Raw genomic sequence first — 18,644 nt, 5'->3', positions numbered from 1 at the left:
GTGGAATCTCAGGTGAGTTTCGTGTCTGGCTGGAGCTGTGGGAGGCAAGGGGGAGGAGCCCAGTGCCATGTGTCAGACGACAGCAGTAGAGTCGTGTGATGGTTACTTTTATTTGTCCAGTTGGCTAGGTCATGGCACCCAGACAGTTGATCAAACACCAAGTTTAGACATCATTATGAAGGTGTTTTTTTTTTTTTTTTTTTGAGATGGAGTCTCACTCAGTCGCCCAAGCTGGAGTGCTGTGGGCTATCTCAGCTCACTGCAAGCTCTGCCTCCTGGGTTCACGTCATTCTCCTGCCTCAGCCACCCGAGTAGCTGGGACTACAGGTGCCCGCCACCACCCCCAGCTAATTTTTTGTATTTTTAGTAGAGACAGGGTTTCACCGTGTTAGCCAGGATGGTCTCAATCTCCTGACCTCGTGATCCGCCCGCCTCGGCCTCCCAAAGTGCTGGGATTACAGGCGTGAGCCACCGCACCCAGCCTATGAAGGTGGTTTTTATTTATTTTGTATTTATTTATTTTTGAGATGGAGTCTCTCTCTGTCGCCCAGGCTGGAGTGCAGTGGCATGATCTCGGCTCACTGCAACCTCCGCCTCCTGGGTTCAAGGAATTCTCTGCCTCAGACTTCCGAGTAGCTGGGATTACAGGCACCTACCACCACGCCTGGCTAATTTTTGTATTTTTAGTAGAGATGGGGTTTCACCATCTTGGCCAGGCTGGTCTTGAACTCCTGACCTCGTGATCTACCCACCTCGGCCTCTGAATGTGCTGGGATTACAGGCAAGGGCCACCACACCCTATGAAGGCATTTTTTTTTAAGAAAAAATTTACATTTAAATCAGTAGACTTTACTCAAAGTCTACCTTCTCTGAAGATGATTTCCTTCTCTGAAGGAGAAAACCCAGTTATTTTCTCTCTGCCCTCACACTCAATACAACACTTCACTTCTGGTTACCAAACTTGATGGGGATTCTTCCCCACACACCACCCAAGCAGCTCTCCAGTGGACACCAACAGAGTGTCCTATCATTCAATTCCATTCTGATATTATTTACCTGGAGATAGTGTCAGATCCCATGGGTTGAGGGCTCAGTCCCACATACCTGCCCCACTTCAGATGCCAACTGCACATAGTAGGTTGTTGCTTATACTTCTTTTTTTTTTTTCTTTTGAGATGGAGTTTCACTCTTGTTGCCCAGGCTGGAGTGCAATGGCATGAACTTGGCTCACTGCAGCCTTCACCTCCTGGGTTCAAGCGATTCTCCTGCCTCAGCCTCCTGAGTAGCTAAGATTACAGACATCCACCACCACCCACCTAATTTTTTGTATTTTTAGTAGAGACAGGGTTTCCCCATATTGGCCAGGTTGATCTCGAACTCCTGGTCTCAGGTGATCCGCCTGCCTCAGCCTCCCCAAAGTGCTGGGATTACAGGCATGAGCCACTGCACCCGGCCAGTTGCCTACACTTCTGACCAACCAGATATAAACCAAGCTCGCCCGACTCCTTCCCTGGGTTTAATTTGCTAGAGAGTTCCCCGAACTCAGGGAACCACTTATGTCTACTATCCATTCATTATAAAGAATATTACAGGCCAGGCACAGTGGGTCACACCTGTAATCCTAGCACTTTGGGAGGCCGAGGTGGGCGGATCACCTGAGGTCGTGAGTTCGCAACCAGCCTGACCAACATGGAGAAACCCCATCTCTACTAAAAATACAAAAATTAGCTGGGCGTGGTGGCATATGCCTGTAATCCCAGCTACTTGGGAGGCTGAGGCAGTAGAATCAGGAGGCGGAGGTTGCCATGAGCAGAGAGAGCAAGATTGCACTCCAGCATGGGCAACAAGAGTAAAACTCCATCTCAAAAAAAAAAAAAAAAAAAAAAAAAAGAATATTACAAGGGATACAGTTGAACGGCCAGGTGGAAGAGATGCACAGGGCAAGGTGTGAGGGGCAGGCTGCAGAGCTTCTGTACCGCCTCTGGACACACGACCCTCCGGGAACCTGCAGGTGTTTAGCTATCTGGAAGCTCTCCAAACCCTGACCTTCTGGGGTTTCATTGAGCCTTTATTAAAGGGTCAGCATAATTGATAACATAATTGGCCACTGGTGATATACTCAATTTTCAGCCTGTCTCCTCCTCCCCAGAGGTCAGAGGGTGGGACTGAAAGTTCCAACTCTTTAATCACATGGTTGGTTCCTCTGGCAACCAGACCCCATCCTGAGGCTATTTAAGAGTTCAGGAAGACTTGCATCACTAGAACAAAAGATGCTCTTGTCGCCCAGGAAATTTCAAGGGATTTAGGAACTCTGTGTTAGGAACTGGAGAGAGAGACCAAACATATATTTCTTTTTTTGTTGGTTTGTTTTTGAGACAGGGTCTTGCCTTGTTGTCCAGGCTGGAGTGAAGTGGCACAATCACAGCTCACTGCAACCTCGAATTCCTGGGTTCAAGTGATCCTCCCACTTCACCTTCCTGAGTAGCTGGGTCTACTGGAGAACACCAACATACTTGGCTAATTTTTTAAAATTTTTGTAGAAATGGGGTCTCACCGTGTTGCCCAGGTTGGTCTCAAACTCCTGGGCTCAAGTGATCCTCCCACCTCAATCTCCCAAAGTGCTGGGATTACAGGCGTGAGCCACCATGCCCAGCCACGGCCATTTATTATATTACAATAGCACAACCTTCCATAATGTGGGTGAGTCTCATCTAATCAGTTGAAGGCCTTAAGGGAAAAAGATAGAGGGAATTCTGCCTCTAGACTGCCTTTTATATTGAGACAGGGTCTCACTTTGTCATCCAGGTTGGAGTACAGCGGTGCAATCACGGCTCACTGCAGCCTTGACTTCCTGGGCTCAAATTATCCTCCCACCTCAGCTTCCCGAGTAGCTGGGCACGCACCACCATGCCCGGCTAATTTTTTTGTATTTTTGTAGAGACAGGGTTTCACCATGTTGCCCAGGTTGATCTCAAACTCCTGACCTCAAGCAATCCGCCCGCCCTGGCCTCCCAAAGTACTGAGATTACAGGCGTGAGCCACCGCTCCTGGCTTGACTGCCTTTTAACTTGAGCTGCAACATCCAATTCTCCCTAGGTTTCCAGCCTGCCCTGTGGAATTTGGACTTGCCAGTCCCCATAATCACATGAGCCAATTCCTCAAAATCAGTCACTTACTCTCTCCTGCTCTCTGTCACACGCGCGCACACACACACACACACACTCTCACAGTTGTTTCTCTGGAGAACGCTTAACACAAGTCTCCCTGGGGAGAGTTCAGGTATGCCCTGCCATCTGGCCTGTAGTAAGGGCACCAGCAGATCCCTCGTTATTGATTATTAATGCCATTTTTTGTTTGTTTGTTTGAGACAAGGTCTCACTCTGGTAAGAGTCACCACACCTGGCTATACTGGTCTTTGAAACTCCCACTCCCCTCTCTGTCACAAACAGTCCCTCTCCCCAGCCAGGTGCCTCTACCCACAGTAGCAGCTTTCTGCCACCTTCTGGGCCTTCCATGTGGCTTTCCCTGATCTTGACACCTCACCAAGCCCCAGTCACTATTTTACAGTGTCCCCTTAGACTAGTGTCTCTGGGGACACTTCATAAGCATCTTAACTATTCATTCAACAAACATGTATTGATGACACCTGCTGTGCGCCTAACACTGTAGTGGGGGACTGGGGGCAGATGAGCAGGCAAGTCTTCTTTGAGGTAATAAATGGGTATCGTGTGAGCACTGCAGATGAAACTCAAATGCTCAAAGGGCCACAGGCAGAGGCAGACAAGGAAGGGCAGGGCTGGGAGTTTGGCAAAGAGAAGACTGTTTGCAAAGTGGGGGCCACTCTGGTGCTGTGGCCCATTGTCACCCTGTGGGGATGCAGGCCAGCCACTGCCAGATCTTCTGAACTTAAAAATAAAAGATAGGCCTGGCTCAGTGGCTCATGCCTATAATCCCAGCACTTTGGGAGGCCAAGATGGGTGGATCTCTTGAGTCCAGGAGTTTAAGACCAACCTGGGCAACACAGCAAAACTTCATCTCTACAAACAAATACAAAAATGTAGCCACGTGTGGTGGCACACACCTGTAGGCCCAACAACCCGGGAGGCTGAGGTGTGAGAATCACCTGAGCCCGGGAGGTTGAGGCTGCAATAGCCATGATGTGCCTCTGCACTCCAGTCTGGGCACTGGAGTGAGACTCTGTCTCAAAAATAGAATAAAATAAAATAATGAGTCACACATGGTGGCATACACCTGTAGTCCCAGCTACTTGGAAAGGTCCCAGCCCAGTAAGGCTGAGGCTGTGGTGAGCCATGATTGCACCACTGCACTCCAACCTGGGCTACAGAGTGAGACACCATCTCAAAAAAATAAAATAAAAGGCAGAAAGATGGGTTGTACGTGAAATCCGATTCATCAGCGTTAACTACTAACATGATTCAAACATTTTTCTTTTCTTATAGAGACGTGGGTCTCACTATGTTCACCAGGTTAGTCTTGAACTCTTGGCCTCAAGTGATCCCCTCCCAAAGTGTTGGGATTACAGGCATGAGCCACCGAGCCCAGCCCAAACCGAATTTTTTTTTTTTTTTTTTTTTTTGAGATAGAGTCTCTTTTGTGTTACCCAGGCTGGAGTGTAATGGTGCTATCTTGGCTCACTGCAACCTCTGCCTCAGTTTCAAGCGATTCTCCTGCCTCAGCCTCCAGAATAGCTGTGATTACAGGCACCCAGGCCCAGCTAATTTTAGTAGAGATGAGGTTTCACCATGTTGGCCAGGCTGAACCACTGCGCCCAGCCTCCTTAATGTTTTAAAATATCAGTCTGGGGCAGGGTGCAGTGGTTCACGCCTGTAATCTCAGCACTTTGGGAAGCCAAGGGGGGCAGATCACTTGAGGCCAGGAGTTTGAGACCAGCCTGGCCAACATGGTGAAACCTCATCTCTACTAAAAATACCAAAAAATTAGCCGGGCATGGTGGTGCTTGCCTGTAATCTCAGCTACTCAGGAGGCTGAGGCAGGAGAATCACTTGAACCTAGGAGGCAGACATTGCAGTGAGCTGAGATCGCGCCACTGCACTCTAGACTGGGTGACAGAGCCAGACGCTGTCTTAAAAAATAATAATAAGGCGGGGATGGGCGTGATGGTTCACGCCTGTAATCCCAGCACTAAGGCGGGGATGGGCGTGATGGTTCACGCCTGTAATCCCAGCACTTTGGGAGGCAAACAGATCACCTGAGGTCGGGAATTCGAGACCAGCCTGACCAACATGGAGAAACCCCGTGTCTACCAAAAATACAAAATTAGCTGGGTGTAGTGGTGCATGCCTCTTATCTCAGTTACTCTAGAGGCTGAGGCAGGAGAATTGCTTGAACCCAGGTGGCAGAGGTTGCGGTGAGCTGAGATCGGGCCATTGCACGCCAGCCTGGGCAACAAGAGAGAAACTCCATCTCAAAATAATAATAACAATAATAATCATCATCATCATCATAATAAGGCTGGGCGCAGTGGCTCACACCTGTAATCCCAGCACTTTGGGAGGCCAAGGCGGGTGGATCACCTGAAGTTAGGAGTTCGAGACCAGCCAGGCTAACATGGTGAAACCCCATCTCTACTAAAAAATAATACAAAAAATTAGCCAGGCATGGTGGCACATGTCTGTAATCCCGGCTACTCAGGAGGCTGAAGCAGGAGAATCGCTTGAACCTAGGAGGCAGAGGTTGCAGTGAGCCAAGATTGCGTCATTGCACTCCAGCCTGGACGAGAAGAGCAAAACTCTGTCTCAAATAACGGTAATAAAAAATAATAAATAAAACACTGAGGAGGTCAAAGAAAATCCAAATGGTAGCATGTCTGGCTTCTGAGTCTCCTGTCTGCAAGGCCTGTGCTGAAAGGATCTGCACTTGCCTTTCTCCTCTTTACAGCCAAGGTCACCAGCGGAAACCCCTCAAGGACAATACCTGTGTCTCCTCCAATCCCTTCATGCCTAACACAGTCCCTGGCAGGGAGCAGGTACTCAGTGTGTGTTTTTGCACTAGGTTGCAAAATAAAGGTTTTCTGATCACTCTTCAACTCCACAACCGTGGCACCCTACTGCCTGTGGAATAGCGGGACAAACACTTTATCCTTATTTGAAGCCCTGCCCAGTCTGTCCTGACATCCCAAGATTCAGAGCACTCTGCCCTACAGGGGCCTCCCTGGATCAGCCTAAAAAGTTGAGTAATATATGGTAATTGATTTAGCAGTGGCAGTGTCTGCCCTTCCCACGGCTTCTCGTGTTCTAAAGAGTCCATAGATGAATTAATCCACAAATACTTATTAAGAGTATGGTGGCCTGATATTGGAATGTTCAAGGCCTTCTGCTTAAGAGTTTGTGTGTGGCCGGGCGCGGTGGCTCACACCTGTAATCCTGGCACTTTGGGAGGCTGAGGTAGGCAGATCAGGAGGTCAGGAGATCGAGACCATCCTGGCTAACATGGTGAAACTCAGCCTCTGCTAAAAATACAAAAAATTAGCCGGGCGTACAGCAGGCTACTCAGGAGGCTGAGGCAGGAGAATCGCTTAAGGCAGAGGTTGCAGTGAGCCGAGATTGCGCCACTGCACTCCAGCCTGGGCCACAGAGCAAGAATCCACCTCAAAAAAAAAAAAAAAAAAGAGATTGTGTGTGTTGTGTTGGGGAGCGAGGCGTATGGACACAAGGTCTCCGCCCTGGGAGAAGTGCTGGGGAGTAGGACAAGTACCACTACTTCGGACGGGGAGGGCGATGCCTCCAATGCGGGCTTCCCTAATTCCTGCAGATCATACACTGGCCCCCAACTTCACACTGGCCAGAATCCCGGTTTTAGTCTTTTCCGTGCCACCAAACCCTGCGACCTCCTCTTTCTAGAAGTAAAGAAAACACCTTTGGCCTCTGCCCAGAGCTACAGATACCTGGAGTAGGAACAGGCAGGAGATGCGTGGTGGATAAATACCAGAGAGACTTGGGATCGAATTCCACTCATACCCCCAGTTCAGTTTTCCTCAGCTTGCTGCTCCAAACAAGCAGGATGTGAAAATTAAGATTCCTTACCCCTCGCACCTCCAGTTGAGTTTTCTCCAGGTTGCTGCTGCAAACAGGCAGGATGTGAAAATTTAGATGCTTTTCCCACCCCTATAAAATAGGGCCGACGAGGATGGGATTCGAACCCACGCGTGCAAAGCACAATGGATTAGCAGTCCATCGCCTTAACCACTCGGCCACCTCGTCCTACATAATATAGCTCTTTCCACATTCACTTATCTCTCATCTCCTCCACACTTTCCAAGCACTACCACGTATCTCGGAGCGCAGACCTCTTTGGACACGGGGAAACGAGAAGCCGCGGAAGGAAGGCAGCGTTTTGATTTCCTTTCAGCTGAGCCCGCGCCATCCTCCACCACCCTGCAGCCGAGCTCTGCCACGGTTTCCCTCCGAGTCCAGCCCAGCGCGTTGCTCGTTCAAGGCGCGCTTGGTCCAGGGTGCGCGCGCCGGCGGGGAGGGAGGAGAGCGCGTCCCGGGAAGCCGGCGGGGCCCGGGCGGGCGGGGCGTCTGCACGGCGCGCGGCCGGGCGGCGGGGCTGTGGCTCCTCCTCCCTCGCAGGGGGCGAGCCGACGCGCCGGGGGCTGGGGGCTGGGGGCGGCAGCGGCGGGCGGCGGGCGGCGGGCGGGGGGCGGGGCGGCGCGGCGCGCGGGGCTCGGCTGGCCTCGGCTCGCCTCGGCTGCGCTCGGCAGGCTGCGGTAAATCCGGGCTTGCGGCCGCTGGTGTAGTCTGTGGCCGGGTGGTCCTTGCTGCGCGCCCCGAGCCCCGACAGCCATGCAGATGTCCTACGCCATCCGGTGCGCCTTCTACCAGCTGCTGCTGGCCGCGCTCATGCTGGTGGCGATGCTGCAGCTGCTCTACCTGTCGCTGCTGTCCGGACTGCACGGACAGGAGGAGCAAGACCAATATTTTGAGTTCTTTCCCCCGTCCCCACGGTCCGTGGACCAGGTCAAGACGCAACTCCGCACCGCGCTGGCCTCCGGAGGCGTCCTGGACGCCAGCGGCGATTACCGCGTCTACAGGGGCCTGCTGAAGACCACCATGGAACCCAACGATGTGATCCTGGCCACGCACGCCAGCGTGGACAACCTGCTGCACCTGTCGGGTCTGCTGGAGCGCTGGGAGGGCCCGCTGTCCGTGTCGGTGTTCGCGGCCACCAAGGAGGAGGCGCAGCTGGCCACGGTGCTGGCCTACGCGCTGAGCAGCCACTGCCCCGACATGCGCGCCAGGGTCGCCATGCACCTCGTGTGCCCCTCTCGTTACGAGGCAGCCGTGCCCGACCCCCGGGAGCCGGGGGAGTTTGCCCTGCTACGGTCTTGCCAGGAGGTCTTTGACAAGCTAGCCAGGGTGGCCCAGCCCGGGATTAATTATGCGTTGGGCACCAATGTCTCCTACCCCAATAACCTGCTGAGGAATCTGGCTCGTGAGGGGGCCAACTATGCCCTGGTGATCGATGTGGACATGGTGCCCAGCGAGGGGCTGTGGAGAGGCCTGCGGGAAATGCTGGATCAGAGCAACCAGTGGGGAGGCACCGCGCTGGTGGTGCCTGCCTTCGAGATCCGACGAGCACGCCGTATGCCCATGAACAAAAACGAGCTGGTGCAGCTCTACCAGGTTGGCGAGGTGCGACCCTTCTATTATGGGTTGTGCACACCCTGCCAGGCACCCACCAACTATTCCCGCTGGGTCAACCTGCCGGAAGAGAGCTTGCTGCGGCCTGCCTACGTGGTACCTTGGCAGGACCCCTGGGAGCCATTTTACGTGGCAGGAGGCAAGGTGCCCACCTTTGACGAGCGCTTTCGGCAGTACGGCTTCAACCGAATCAGCCAGGTGCTCATAAGGCAGAGGGCAGGGGTAATGGGGCAGGAGGGGTGGTGGGATCAGGGAGTTATGAGGAGTGGCCCTGGATGGAGAGGAGGCAATGAAGCAGGAGGGATCACCGTTCGGGAGGTGGGTGGATGGTGTGGAAGATCCAGGATACTTCCGAAGGGGTGAGGGCGCTGGACTGTGGCTTTAGAGAAGTCAGTCTCAGCCCTGTCAATGTCATCAAACTTTGCTGACCTGTCTTTCCTCCTACAGGCCTGCGAGCTGCATGTGGCGGGGTTTGATTTTGAGGTCCTGAACGAAGGTTTCTTGGTTCATAAGGGCTTCAAAGAAGCGTTGAAGTTCCATCCCCAAAAGGAGGCTGAAAATCAGCACAATAAGATCCTTTATCGCCAGTTCAAACAGGAGTTGAAGGCCAAGTACCCCAACTCTCCCCGACGCTGCTGAGCCCTTCCCTACCCCAGTCTGAGAAGTCAGCCTCTGGGCTCCTCAGGCCACCATTTAGGCCTGACTGAGGTAAAAAATGCCGCTCCACTTTACAGAGGTAGCTGTGGTGTTGAAACACTGGACTTGAATATGGGGTGCTGGGATCGAGTCCTAGCTTTACCACTAACTAGCTGTGTGGCCTTGAGTAAATCCCGTTACCTCTCTGAGCCTCGGTTACCCTGTCTGTAAAAAGGGAGGTGAGAATACCTACCTCACGGAACTGTTGGGAGGCTCAGATGAGATGTTATATGTGAAAACATTCTGTAAGCTTCGTACAAATGTGAAGTATTAATATTATCGCAGTATTATTATTATTATTGTTATTATTAACAATCTTGGGTGGGTAGTAGGAGAGCAAAAAGTATGAATGGGATGGAGCTAAGAAGTCTGAGTACTTAATGAAATGGACTTTTTGGAAAGAAATCAGATGAAGGCATAAAATTTAGTTCTTAGCTCTTGAACAGAAGCCTAAAATTCTTGGTTCTCTCAGGCCTTCGCCCTCAAGGGCTCTAGAGGAGGGAAGACTCTGCAGGCTCCATGGGTGACAGCCTGAGATCTGTCCCTTCAACAGGCTGGGCTGGGTATATGCCTACTGATGACAATGTGTAAATAAATGCGTGTTCACACCCACAGCTGGTTCCGTTACTCTCCTGAGCTGGGGGTGGGGGGGATCGGGGCCGGCTTCTCCCCTTGCACGCCATGGGGAGGTGGCCGCGGACGAAGGGCGCCGTCTGCAAAGCACTGAAACAGCAGGGCCTTTCCTGCAGGCCAAAGGCCTGCGCGAATGTCGGCCAGTTACTATGGAGACCGGTCCGCGGTATCCCAGCATGCCTCGAGACCAAACTGTCCAATTGTGAGCACCCCCGACGGTCGCCTCCTGATGACGCACACGGAAGCACGGATAGGCTCTGCCTCCCGGAGAAAAGGGAGCCGCGCAGCGCCTACGGGAGACCGGCGCTGCTGCCGGTACCGGCAACCACGGGCACCTCTCAGGGAATCTCGGTCTTGAGGCCAGAGGCCCCAGTCCCCGCGGTGCGTATCGCGATGCATGGCTTTTGGTTCGGCCTCTCCGGTTAGTCGAGCAGGGCCGGCACAATCTCCTCCTCCGAGGCCGAAGCAGAGATTTAACTGGGCTGATGGCGTGGCGGGCGAGCCAGCGATGTTCCGGCCGGCTCCCGCGCATCTAGAAGCGAGCGGGAGGCCCCCTGAGCACCGCGGAGAAGCTGGGTTGACCTCTGCGAGAATGGGGAGGGTCTGCCTTCCCTAGGGGCGTGTCCCGGAGGAGCTGCCATTCTGAAAAGCTAAATTGCTTGTGTACAGCGTTTTACAATGTGCTTTTCCATCCCTTACCACCTGCGAGCTCCTCAACACTCAGAGCAGGAATGGTTATCCGCTTTTTGCACCCGGGGTAAGATGGGAAGACTGTGACTTAACTCACTTACAATCAGAACCACCTGGAGGAGAGAAAGGTTTCTGGAAGAGATAGACTTAAGCTGCGTCTTACAAAGTGAATATACTAACAGTGAAGAGGCATTGCAAGTGTTGGGAATTGAGGCTTGATAACGGGAAAGATGAAGCTGGTTTAGAGAACCGAGCTTTTCAAGTCAGGTGCAGATCATTAGTGAAATTGTTGAGGAATATGACTAAACGCTCACCTAGGCCAGGCCTATTATACACAACTTGAATTGGTGTCAAGGAAAGTTTGCTACCATCACAGGGACCTGGGACTACCGAAAAGTAAAAGCTAATGTCTGCCTCACAAAATTTTGTTGTTGTTGTTAAATTTGTATTTGCAAATCCTCCAGTCATCAAGTGAACCAGTACTGTGCTAGGTAAATAAGGTACGTGTGCAGCCCCTGCCCTAGTGAGGCTCATAGACTGATTGGGGGAACAGACATGAGAATAGGCAAATAGATACAAAGCTTCCTGGAGGGAGTGCCGTCTGCAGTGTTCTAAAGGACTACAAGCAGTGTCCAGAGAAGTTGGAAGAACACAATAAAATAGAATCTTGCAGGGGGCTGAGAGATTATCTGCTGAGAGGACTGTTTTCTTCCTCTTAGGTGATCTCTTGGCAGTACTTGGCACTATCAGTACAATTACTACTTGGCAGTACTTGGCTTTCTTCTGAAATTCTCTTTCTCCACGACTTCGGGTTTTGCCTCCTCCTTTGTAGGGGTCTCCTCATCTGCCGCTTTGGTAACCCTGGGAGTTCCATTATGGGCGTCTTCTGATTGCACACATTCTCCCTTGCTAGTCGCACCGTCTCCTGTGGCATGAAGAACTTGCTGTATGCTGACGACCAAATCTCTACAGCTCAGATTTCTCACTGAGACTTAGATCCATGTGCCCCCAGCTGCTTTCCTTCTCTTATTTCTGGGTCTTTGCTACTAACTCTACCTGGAATGTTCCCTCAATAAGTGCAGCTCACCCAGCTGGTCCATCTTTGGAAGCCTCCCTGCTGCATCGGGCTCCAGGTCCTGGTTATATACTCCTCCCTTATGCCCCTGGTCTTAACTCTCCTCATACCATGGTTATAGTGTGCTCCTTTGCTCCTCTCTCCCAGGAACTTGTAAACTCGGTGAGGTCAAAGACAGTCACAGTTGGGGCCCCTGCATACCATAGCGTCTGACAGTACCTAGTATATGTTAGATGTTCAATACATGTTAGATGAGTCAGTAAAAGAAGGAATGCTTACCAGTGTTCACTGTTGCCGAGCAGACAATTAAAATAAGCACTGAAAAATATTGGCATTAGCCACAAGGAAGTCATTGGTTAATGCTACGGGATCAGTTTCAGCTGAGATTGATGACATTGAACGACTGGGAGGTCAAAGTAGGAACAGCCAGTGTTCATGAGACCTTGAAAAGCGTAACTGTGAAGTGGCAAATGGAGCAGTCAGGTGGAATGGGTGAGGTTTTGTGTTTCTGTGTTTTGTTAATGCTAGAAAATACCCAGGCACATCTAAAGTTTCATGGGAAGGAGGTTGCTAAGAGGGAGAAGCTGAAGACACAGAAAAGAGACCTGTGGTCCAACTGATGACCTGTGGTCCAAGAGGAGGCAGAAGGAGATGGGATTTGACCCAGAGCACAATGAAAGACAAGGAGATTGTAGCGTTATCTGGAAGAGAAGCCGAGGGCATTATAGGCAGAAGGAACAGCTGAGGCAGAGGGCAGAAGGTGGAAGTGCAGGCACTAGCCATTATATGGTGGGATGAAGTTGCTGGACCGGTAGGTCAAGTCCAGTCTGGGAAAGACCTTGAAAGCCCCAGTTAGGAATTTAAGTCCAGTTCGGGTGTGGTGGCGGGCGCCTGTAGTCCCAGCTACTCGGGAGGCTGAGGCAAGAGAATTGCTTGAACCCGGGAGGCAGAGGTTGCAGTGAGCCGACATCGTGCCACTGCACTCCAGCCTGGCAACAGAGTGAGACTCCGTCTCAAAAAGAAATTTAGGTCCAGTCCATAGGCAGTGGAGAGTGCCCCCTGGGCCTTTCCTTTCTGTGGATCACAGCCTTGGCCAATATTCCCAGGATTAGGATCACCAGTGACATCCAAGAGCAGGAGCATTTCCACAGCTCCCAGGCTTCTGTGAGAGGTGCAGACGGCCATTTGCACCCTTGTCACCCAGTATGTGCTCAAGGTGTGGCCAGGCCAGTCACTTCCCTGGCTTTCCCCATCTGGGATCAGGTTGGGTTCAGCTTCCTGCTGCCTCTTTCCCCCTCTGAGCTGTGGGCAGCCGTAAGTGATAGCTCCATTCCTTCTCCCAGAGTCCGGATGCCCGTCCAGCCTCCAGGCAAAGACACAGGAGAGATGGAAGCAGAGGGTGATTCCGCCACTGAGATGAATGGAGAGGAGGAAGAGAGTGAGGAGGAGCGGAGCGGCAGCCAGACAGAGTCAGAAGAGGAGAGCTCCGGTGAGCCCCTACACAAACACACACACACACACACACACACAGCCCCCCCACACAAGCATGCACATACATGCACATAGAGCCCCTACACACAAGTATACTCACACACAGCCCCTGCACACAAGCGCGCACACGCAGCCTCTACACACAAGCATGCATATGCACACACAGCCCCTACACACAAGCACATGCACACGCACACACAGTCCCTACACACAAGCACGCACGCACACATACACAGCCTCTACACACAAGCACGCACACACACAGCCTCTACACACAAGCACACATGCACACACACAGCCCCTTCACACAAGCACGCATACACACACACACAGCCTCTACACATGAGCACGCATGCACACACACACAGCCTCTACACACAAGCACACATGCACACACACAGCCCCTTCACACAAGCATGCATACACACACAGCCTCTACACACGAGCACACACGCACACACACACAGCCCCTTCACACAAGCACGCATACACACACACACAGCCTCTATACACAAGCACGCATGCACACACAGCCTCTACACACAAGCACACATGTACACACACAGCCCCTACACACAAGCATGCATGCACACACAGCCTCTACACACGAGCACGCATGCACACACAGCCTCTACACACAAGCACACATGCATACACACACAGCCCCTACACACAAGCAGGCACACACACACAGCCTCTACACACAAGCACGCATGCAAACACACACAGCCCCTTCACACAAGCATGCATGCACACACAGCCCCTACACACAAGCACTCATGCACACACACACAGCCCCTTCACACAAGCATGCATGCACACACAGCCCCTACACACAAGCACGCATGCAAACACACACAGCCCCTTCACACAAGCATGCATGCACACACAGCCTCTACACACAAGCACTCATGCACACACACACAGGAAGGACGCACATGCACACATGTGGGTACCCACCACCCCTCCTCAGAGCTAGCCCTTACTGGCCTCTTGTCCCAGAGATGGATGATGAGGACTATGAGCGGCGCCGCAGCGAGTGTGTCAGTGAGATGCTGGACCTAGAGAAGCAGTTCTCGGAGCTAAAGGAGAAGTGAGTGTGGGGACACCTTGGGCTGGGTCTGTGAGGAGCTGGGATGAGGAGGTGGTGGGCCTGGTACTGGGCAGGCGTGGTTGGTGCCCAGGAAGTGCACACCTAACACAGGGCTTGCTGTGGAATGGGTGCTGGGTACGTGTTTGCCCAAGAGCGATAGGTGAACAAATGGGTGCACGGCTGCCTTTTTACCACCCAGGTTGTTCAGGGAACGACTGAGTCAGCTGCGGTTGCGGCTGGAGGAAGTGGGGGCTGAGAGAGCCCCTGAATACACGGAGCCCCTTGGGGGGCTGCAGCAGAGCCTCAAGATTCGCATTCAGGTGGCAGGTCTGTGGGTGGTTCTGTGCCTTTTTCCCCTCCCAGAACCCATGGCACCCTGTCCCCTTCCTCTCTCGTTCCTCCCTGGCCTCACCCTTTGCTTTCAGCCCTCCTGTGTGGACACCAGGCTCCCCAGCCAAGCAGGGCCCCTCCTCCCTTTCTCTGCAGGGATCTACAAGGGCTTCTGTCTGGATGTGATCAGGAATAAGTACGAATGTGAGCTGCAGGGAGCCAAACAGCACCTGGAGGTGGGTCTGATTGGGTACACTGGGGACAAGGCGGGGCACAAGGCCTGAAGTGACCTCACCCCATCCATCCTGCTGAGCTATTGCCCCCTCTTCCAGAGTGAGAAGCTACTGCTGTATGACACGCTGCAGGGGGAGCTGCAGGAGCGGATCCAGAGGCTGGAGGAGGACCGCCAGAGCCTGGACCTCAGCTCCGGTGAGCGCGAGAGCCCGGGCACCCCGGCCCTGGGCTTGGCTCTGTCAACACCCACCCCTTTCTGGACTTCAGATGTCCTGAAGTCAAGGGGACAGTCAGAGGACCTGGCTCTTGGGGTCAGTGTGAGGACTGAAGGAAACCAGGCCTGGAAAGGGCCTGGCACACAGTGGGGGCTCAGGCAGAGTGGGTCTCCCTGCCCTCTTCTGCCCCTGCTCTTTCCAAAACAGGTATCAGTGTGACATGCAGTCCCATGCAATAGCTCTAGTCCCCTCCATGTTCATAGTACCTGTGTTCATGTGGAGTCCTGGGTAGCAGGAATTGTCATCATCCCACTGTCCACTAAAGAGATGAGGCTCACAAGTGCAGCGGCCTCTTCGCAGGGCTGTGCAGCTGTGTGGGCAGGACCTGAACAGCCCTAAGGGGCTTCCTACCCCAAGCCCAGGGCTGTGATGGGGCAGGGGATATGAGGCCAGGGTGGCCCATGGTGGGGGCAGAGGCTACAGAAGAGGGAGTGTCTTGTGGGCCAGCACCCCAATTCTAACTCTGGGTCTGGGGGCAGAATGGTGGGACGACAAACTGCACGCCAGAGGCAGCTCCAGGTCTTGGGACTCCCTGCCGCCCAGCAAGAGGAAGAAGGCACCTCTGGTTTCTGGTATCCTTTCACCCAAGGTGGCCTAAAAGGTTGGCAGGATGTTAGGGTCACCTCCAGACGTGGGGGAGGGGTTTGGAGGGGACATTGAGGACAGTCGCACTAGATGCACTTGTGGTTGCTTGGTGTCATGTGACCATGTCCAGGCAAATCCAGCTGTCAGCAATTTCTTACAGGGTCCTGGGTCTCTCTGGGCTATGTGGACCCTAGGAAAATAGAAACGGGCTAAGCTCAGTGGCTCACATCTATAGTCCCAGCACTTTGGGAGGCCAAGGCAGGTAGATTGCTTGAGCCCAGGAGTTCATTTCGAGACCACCTTGGGCAACATGGTGAAACCCGTCTCTAGAAAAAATAGCAAAAATTAGCCAGGCGTGGCGGTGTGCACCTATAGTCCCAGCTACTCTGAACGCTGAGGCAAGAGAATTGCTTGAGCCTGAGAGATCAAGGCTGCAGCGAGCCATGATGTGCCACTGCACTCGAGCCTGAGTGAGGTTTGGCCTTTGAGGCCTTTCCATCTCCTGGGGTTGTCTGAGCGGGTCCCCAGCTTTCCCTGGGGAGCCTTTGCTCATATCCCACCCTCTTGGAAGTCCTGCCTGTCCCGACTGTCCAGGGCTCATCTCAAACGTTACCTCCTCTGTGAGGCCTCTCCGGTCTTACCCCAGTGCCTATGGCTTCACTCTCCTGTGTGCTCTGGTGCCCTACCGTAGGGTGCCCACATCCCAGAGGGCACCAGCTGCCTCCGCCCCTCCCTAGGCAGGGTTAGCTTAAGCTTAGTCCAGGGCCTGCTGTGCTTTCATCTGTCCTGGCAGAGCTGAGTCCTCCTGCGCCCCTGAGGGCATTCCTGCAGCAGCCAGCCTTAGTCATTATGGCTACTTGGTGCTGGAGAGCAGGCCCAGGCAGGGAGGGAAGAATCTGGAAGGCCGTGACTTGAGCAAATGGGAGGTGAAGGCATGGAGACATCAGGTAGGGAGCACTGTGGGGAAGGGGAGTTGTCTCTGAAGGGAGAAGCCCTGCGTCTGTCTTTGGATCAGGGAAGGGGCCGGGTCATGGCCAGTGCTGCAGGGTGAGATGGGATGGGCCTCAGCCAGCTGACCTCAAGATGAGGTGAGGATGAGCAAGGGATGGTGAACAACACTTGGTGTCCTCCATGGACTTGGTTCCAGGAGGACCCTGGAACTGGGGGTCGAAGAGGTAGGAGGTGGAACCTGAGCTCGGACCCAGATCCTCAGCTCCCACTTCATAGTGTCTGCTGTACCCCCACTCCTGAATGTCAGGTGGGTGGCCCTGCCCTCGTCACCTGCCGCCTCCACTGGGCTTCCTTGACCCCCACCACAGGCCCATACATCGTGTACATGCTTCAAGAGATCGACATCCTGGAGGACTGGACAGCCATCAAAAAGGTGGGGCCACTGCTGCCCATGTGCCCTGCCCCACCTCAGGGCCCCCCACCCTGGCAGCAGCTCTGCCATCTGCAGGCCTGGGAGTTCTCTGCTCACCAAGGCTCCCCCATCTTCAGCCCAGGGTCCCTGGATCGCAGTTGGCTCACAAGTCCTCTTGCTCAAGGCGGCCCTGGGAGAAGGGATTTCTAGTCTGTGTCAGCCCCTTCCTGTTCCAGGGCAGGTTTTGATGGGGTGGGAGGGGGGCGGGGAGGCGGGAGAGCGGCTGAGCTGGCCAGCGGTCAGGAGCATGGGAGCTCTGGCTTGGGGGGACCTATGTTCCCAGCCCTGGGGGCATAGCACTAAGGCAGCAGCCCACACGCCACAGAGGTGGGGGGTGGGGCAGGGATTGCCAAGCTGTAGGTGGGCTCTCAGGGGGGCTTTTCTTCTCATCCACCCAGGCTAGGGCAGCTGTGTCCCCCCAGAAGAGAAAATCGGACGGTAAGAACCATGGCTGTTGTGCAGCCTCCCCTGCCCACCTTGCCATCACCTTCCCTCAGCTCAGCCTCCAGGAAGGAGCCCAGAGAGAGGCTGGGGCTGTGTCAGAATCAGTGGCCCCAGAAAGTTAGGATGGTCTAGATTTGAGGGGCTTGTGGGAATTTGAGGAGCAGGAACCAGGATGGGGCTGAGGAAGCCTGGGTTGATGGAGCTCCCACTCAGGAGGGGTCAGGGAGGGCCATGGAGCTGCCCAGGAGGCCTGTCCTGGGCCAGCCCAAAATCACTCCCCTCAGTAAGTGGCTGACCCCCTCCTTTCAGCTTCCTCACTGGTGACAGTTTTCTCCTTCCCACATACGCACAGGACCGTGACCCTGCTGTTCAGAGCCAGGGGGACCCTCAGAGCAGCTGGCACCGCACCCAGGATTCTCATCTTCCTGCTGCAGACAGGCAGACCCACAGGCCCCTCAGGGTCTGCCCAGCCAGGCTCCTGTGGTGCTGCTGGGCCCTCCCACTCTGCTGGCACTGGCCTGGACTCCTCCTCTGCCCTCCTCGAGGCCTGCACAGCTGTGGCTGTGGAGCCGACCTGGCCAGGCAAGGCTGCTGTCTCCATCCCTGAGCCGCCTGCCACCTCCCGCTCCTGAAGATCCGCCTCTTGAGGCTCCCCTGACAGAGAAGACAGCCGAAGTCAAAGCCACATCCTCTTGCTGACCTTGAATGCAGGCTCTCCGGCCTCAGGGCCAGGTAGCCAGGCCCCACTGTGCAGGAACTCTGAGTCAGACGTGATATCTAGGGGGGCTGTCCACCCTGGCTGGAGCTGGAGGCAAGATGCCAGGCCCCCCACGTTTTCTCAGGGCAGTTCTTGGTGTCTGCCTCTCAGATTTCAAGGACTAGAATTAAAACCTTTCCTGGGATTCTGGCGTGCCCTGTGTATGTGTGATTTACGTTGCAAGAGAATCAGGGATTCTGGGGGGAGCATCTGAACCAGGCTGACTTCTGGGGT

General features: G+C 53.9%; 2 protein-coding genes and 1 non-coding gene across 4 annotated transcripts; 2 read left to right on the top strand and 1 right to left on the bottom strand.

The window, feature by feature from the left end:
• Positions 1-7,159: 7,159 nt before the first annotated feature.
• TRNAS-GCU lies at positions 7,160-7,241 on the bottom strand. Its single transcript has one exon. It is a non-coding gene; the product is annotated as a tRNA-Ser (tRNA).
• A 415-nt stretch (positions 7,242-7,656) lies between these two features.
• Positions 7,657-9,992, top strand: B4GAT1 (beta-1,4-glucuronyltransferase 1). Its single transcript, XM_010366420.2, has 2 exons — positions 7,657-8,882; positions 9,132-9,992. The coding sequence occupies exons 1-2, from the start codon at positions 7,827-7,829 to the stop codon at positions 9,321-9,323; spliced, it is 1,248 nt and encodes a 415-aa protein (XP_010364722.1). The 5' UTR covers positions 7,657-7,826; the 3' UTR covers positions 9,324-9,992.
• Positions 9,993-10,241: 249 nt separating this feature from the next.
• On the top strand, positions 10,242-18,561 carry BRMS1 (BRMS1 transcriptional repressor and anoikis regulator). 2 transcript variants are annotated; one of them, XM_010366421.1, is made up of 10 exons: positions 10,242-10,394; positions 13,122-13,267; positions 14,272-14,362; positions 14,562-14,689; positions 14,849-14,928; positions 15,025-15,121; positions 15,681-15,773; positions 17,106-17,170; positions 17,608-17,647; positions 18,006-18,561. In XM_010366421.1, the coding sequence occupies exons 2-10, from the start codon at positions 13,129-13,131 to the stop codon at positions 18,011-18,013; spliced, it is 741 nt and encodes a 246-aa protein (XP_010364723.1). In that variant the 5' UTR covers positions 10,242-10,394; positions 13,122-13,128; the 3' UTR covers positions 18,014-18,561. The 2 variants fall into 2 exon arrangements, 1 of the variants encoding a protein (XP_010364723.1); XR_004053718.1 differs by having other exon boundaries at positions 17,106-17,647; positions 18,006-18,560.
• The last annotated feature ends 83 nt before the right edge of the window (positions 18,562-18,644 follow it).

The sequence above is a fragment of the Rhinopithecus roxellana genome, chromosome 15 (assembly GCF_007565055.1).
Source record: "Rhinopithecus roxellana isolate Shanxi Qingling chromosome 15, ASM756505v1, whole genome shotgun sequence".
NCBI classification, from domain to species: domain Eukaryota; kingdom Metazoa; phylum Chordata; class Mammalia; order Primates; family Cercopithecidae; genus Rhinopithecus; species Rhinopithecus roxellana.
The sequence above is the reverse complement of the archived record's forward strand: the minus strand, read 5'-3'. Positions and strand labels throughout refer to the sequence as shown.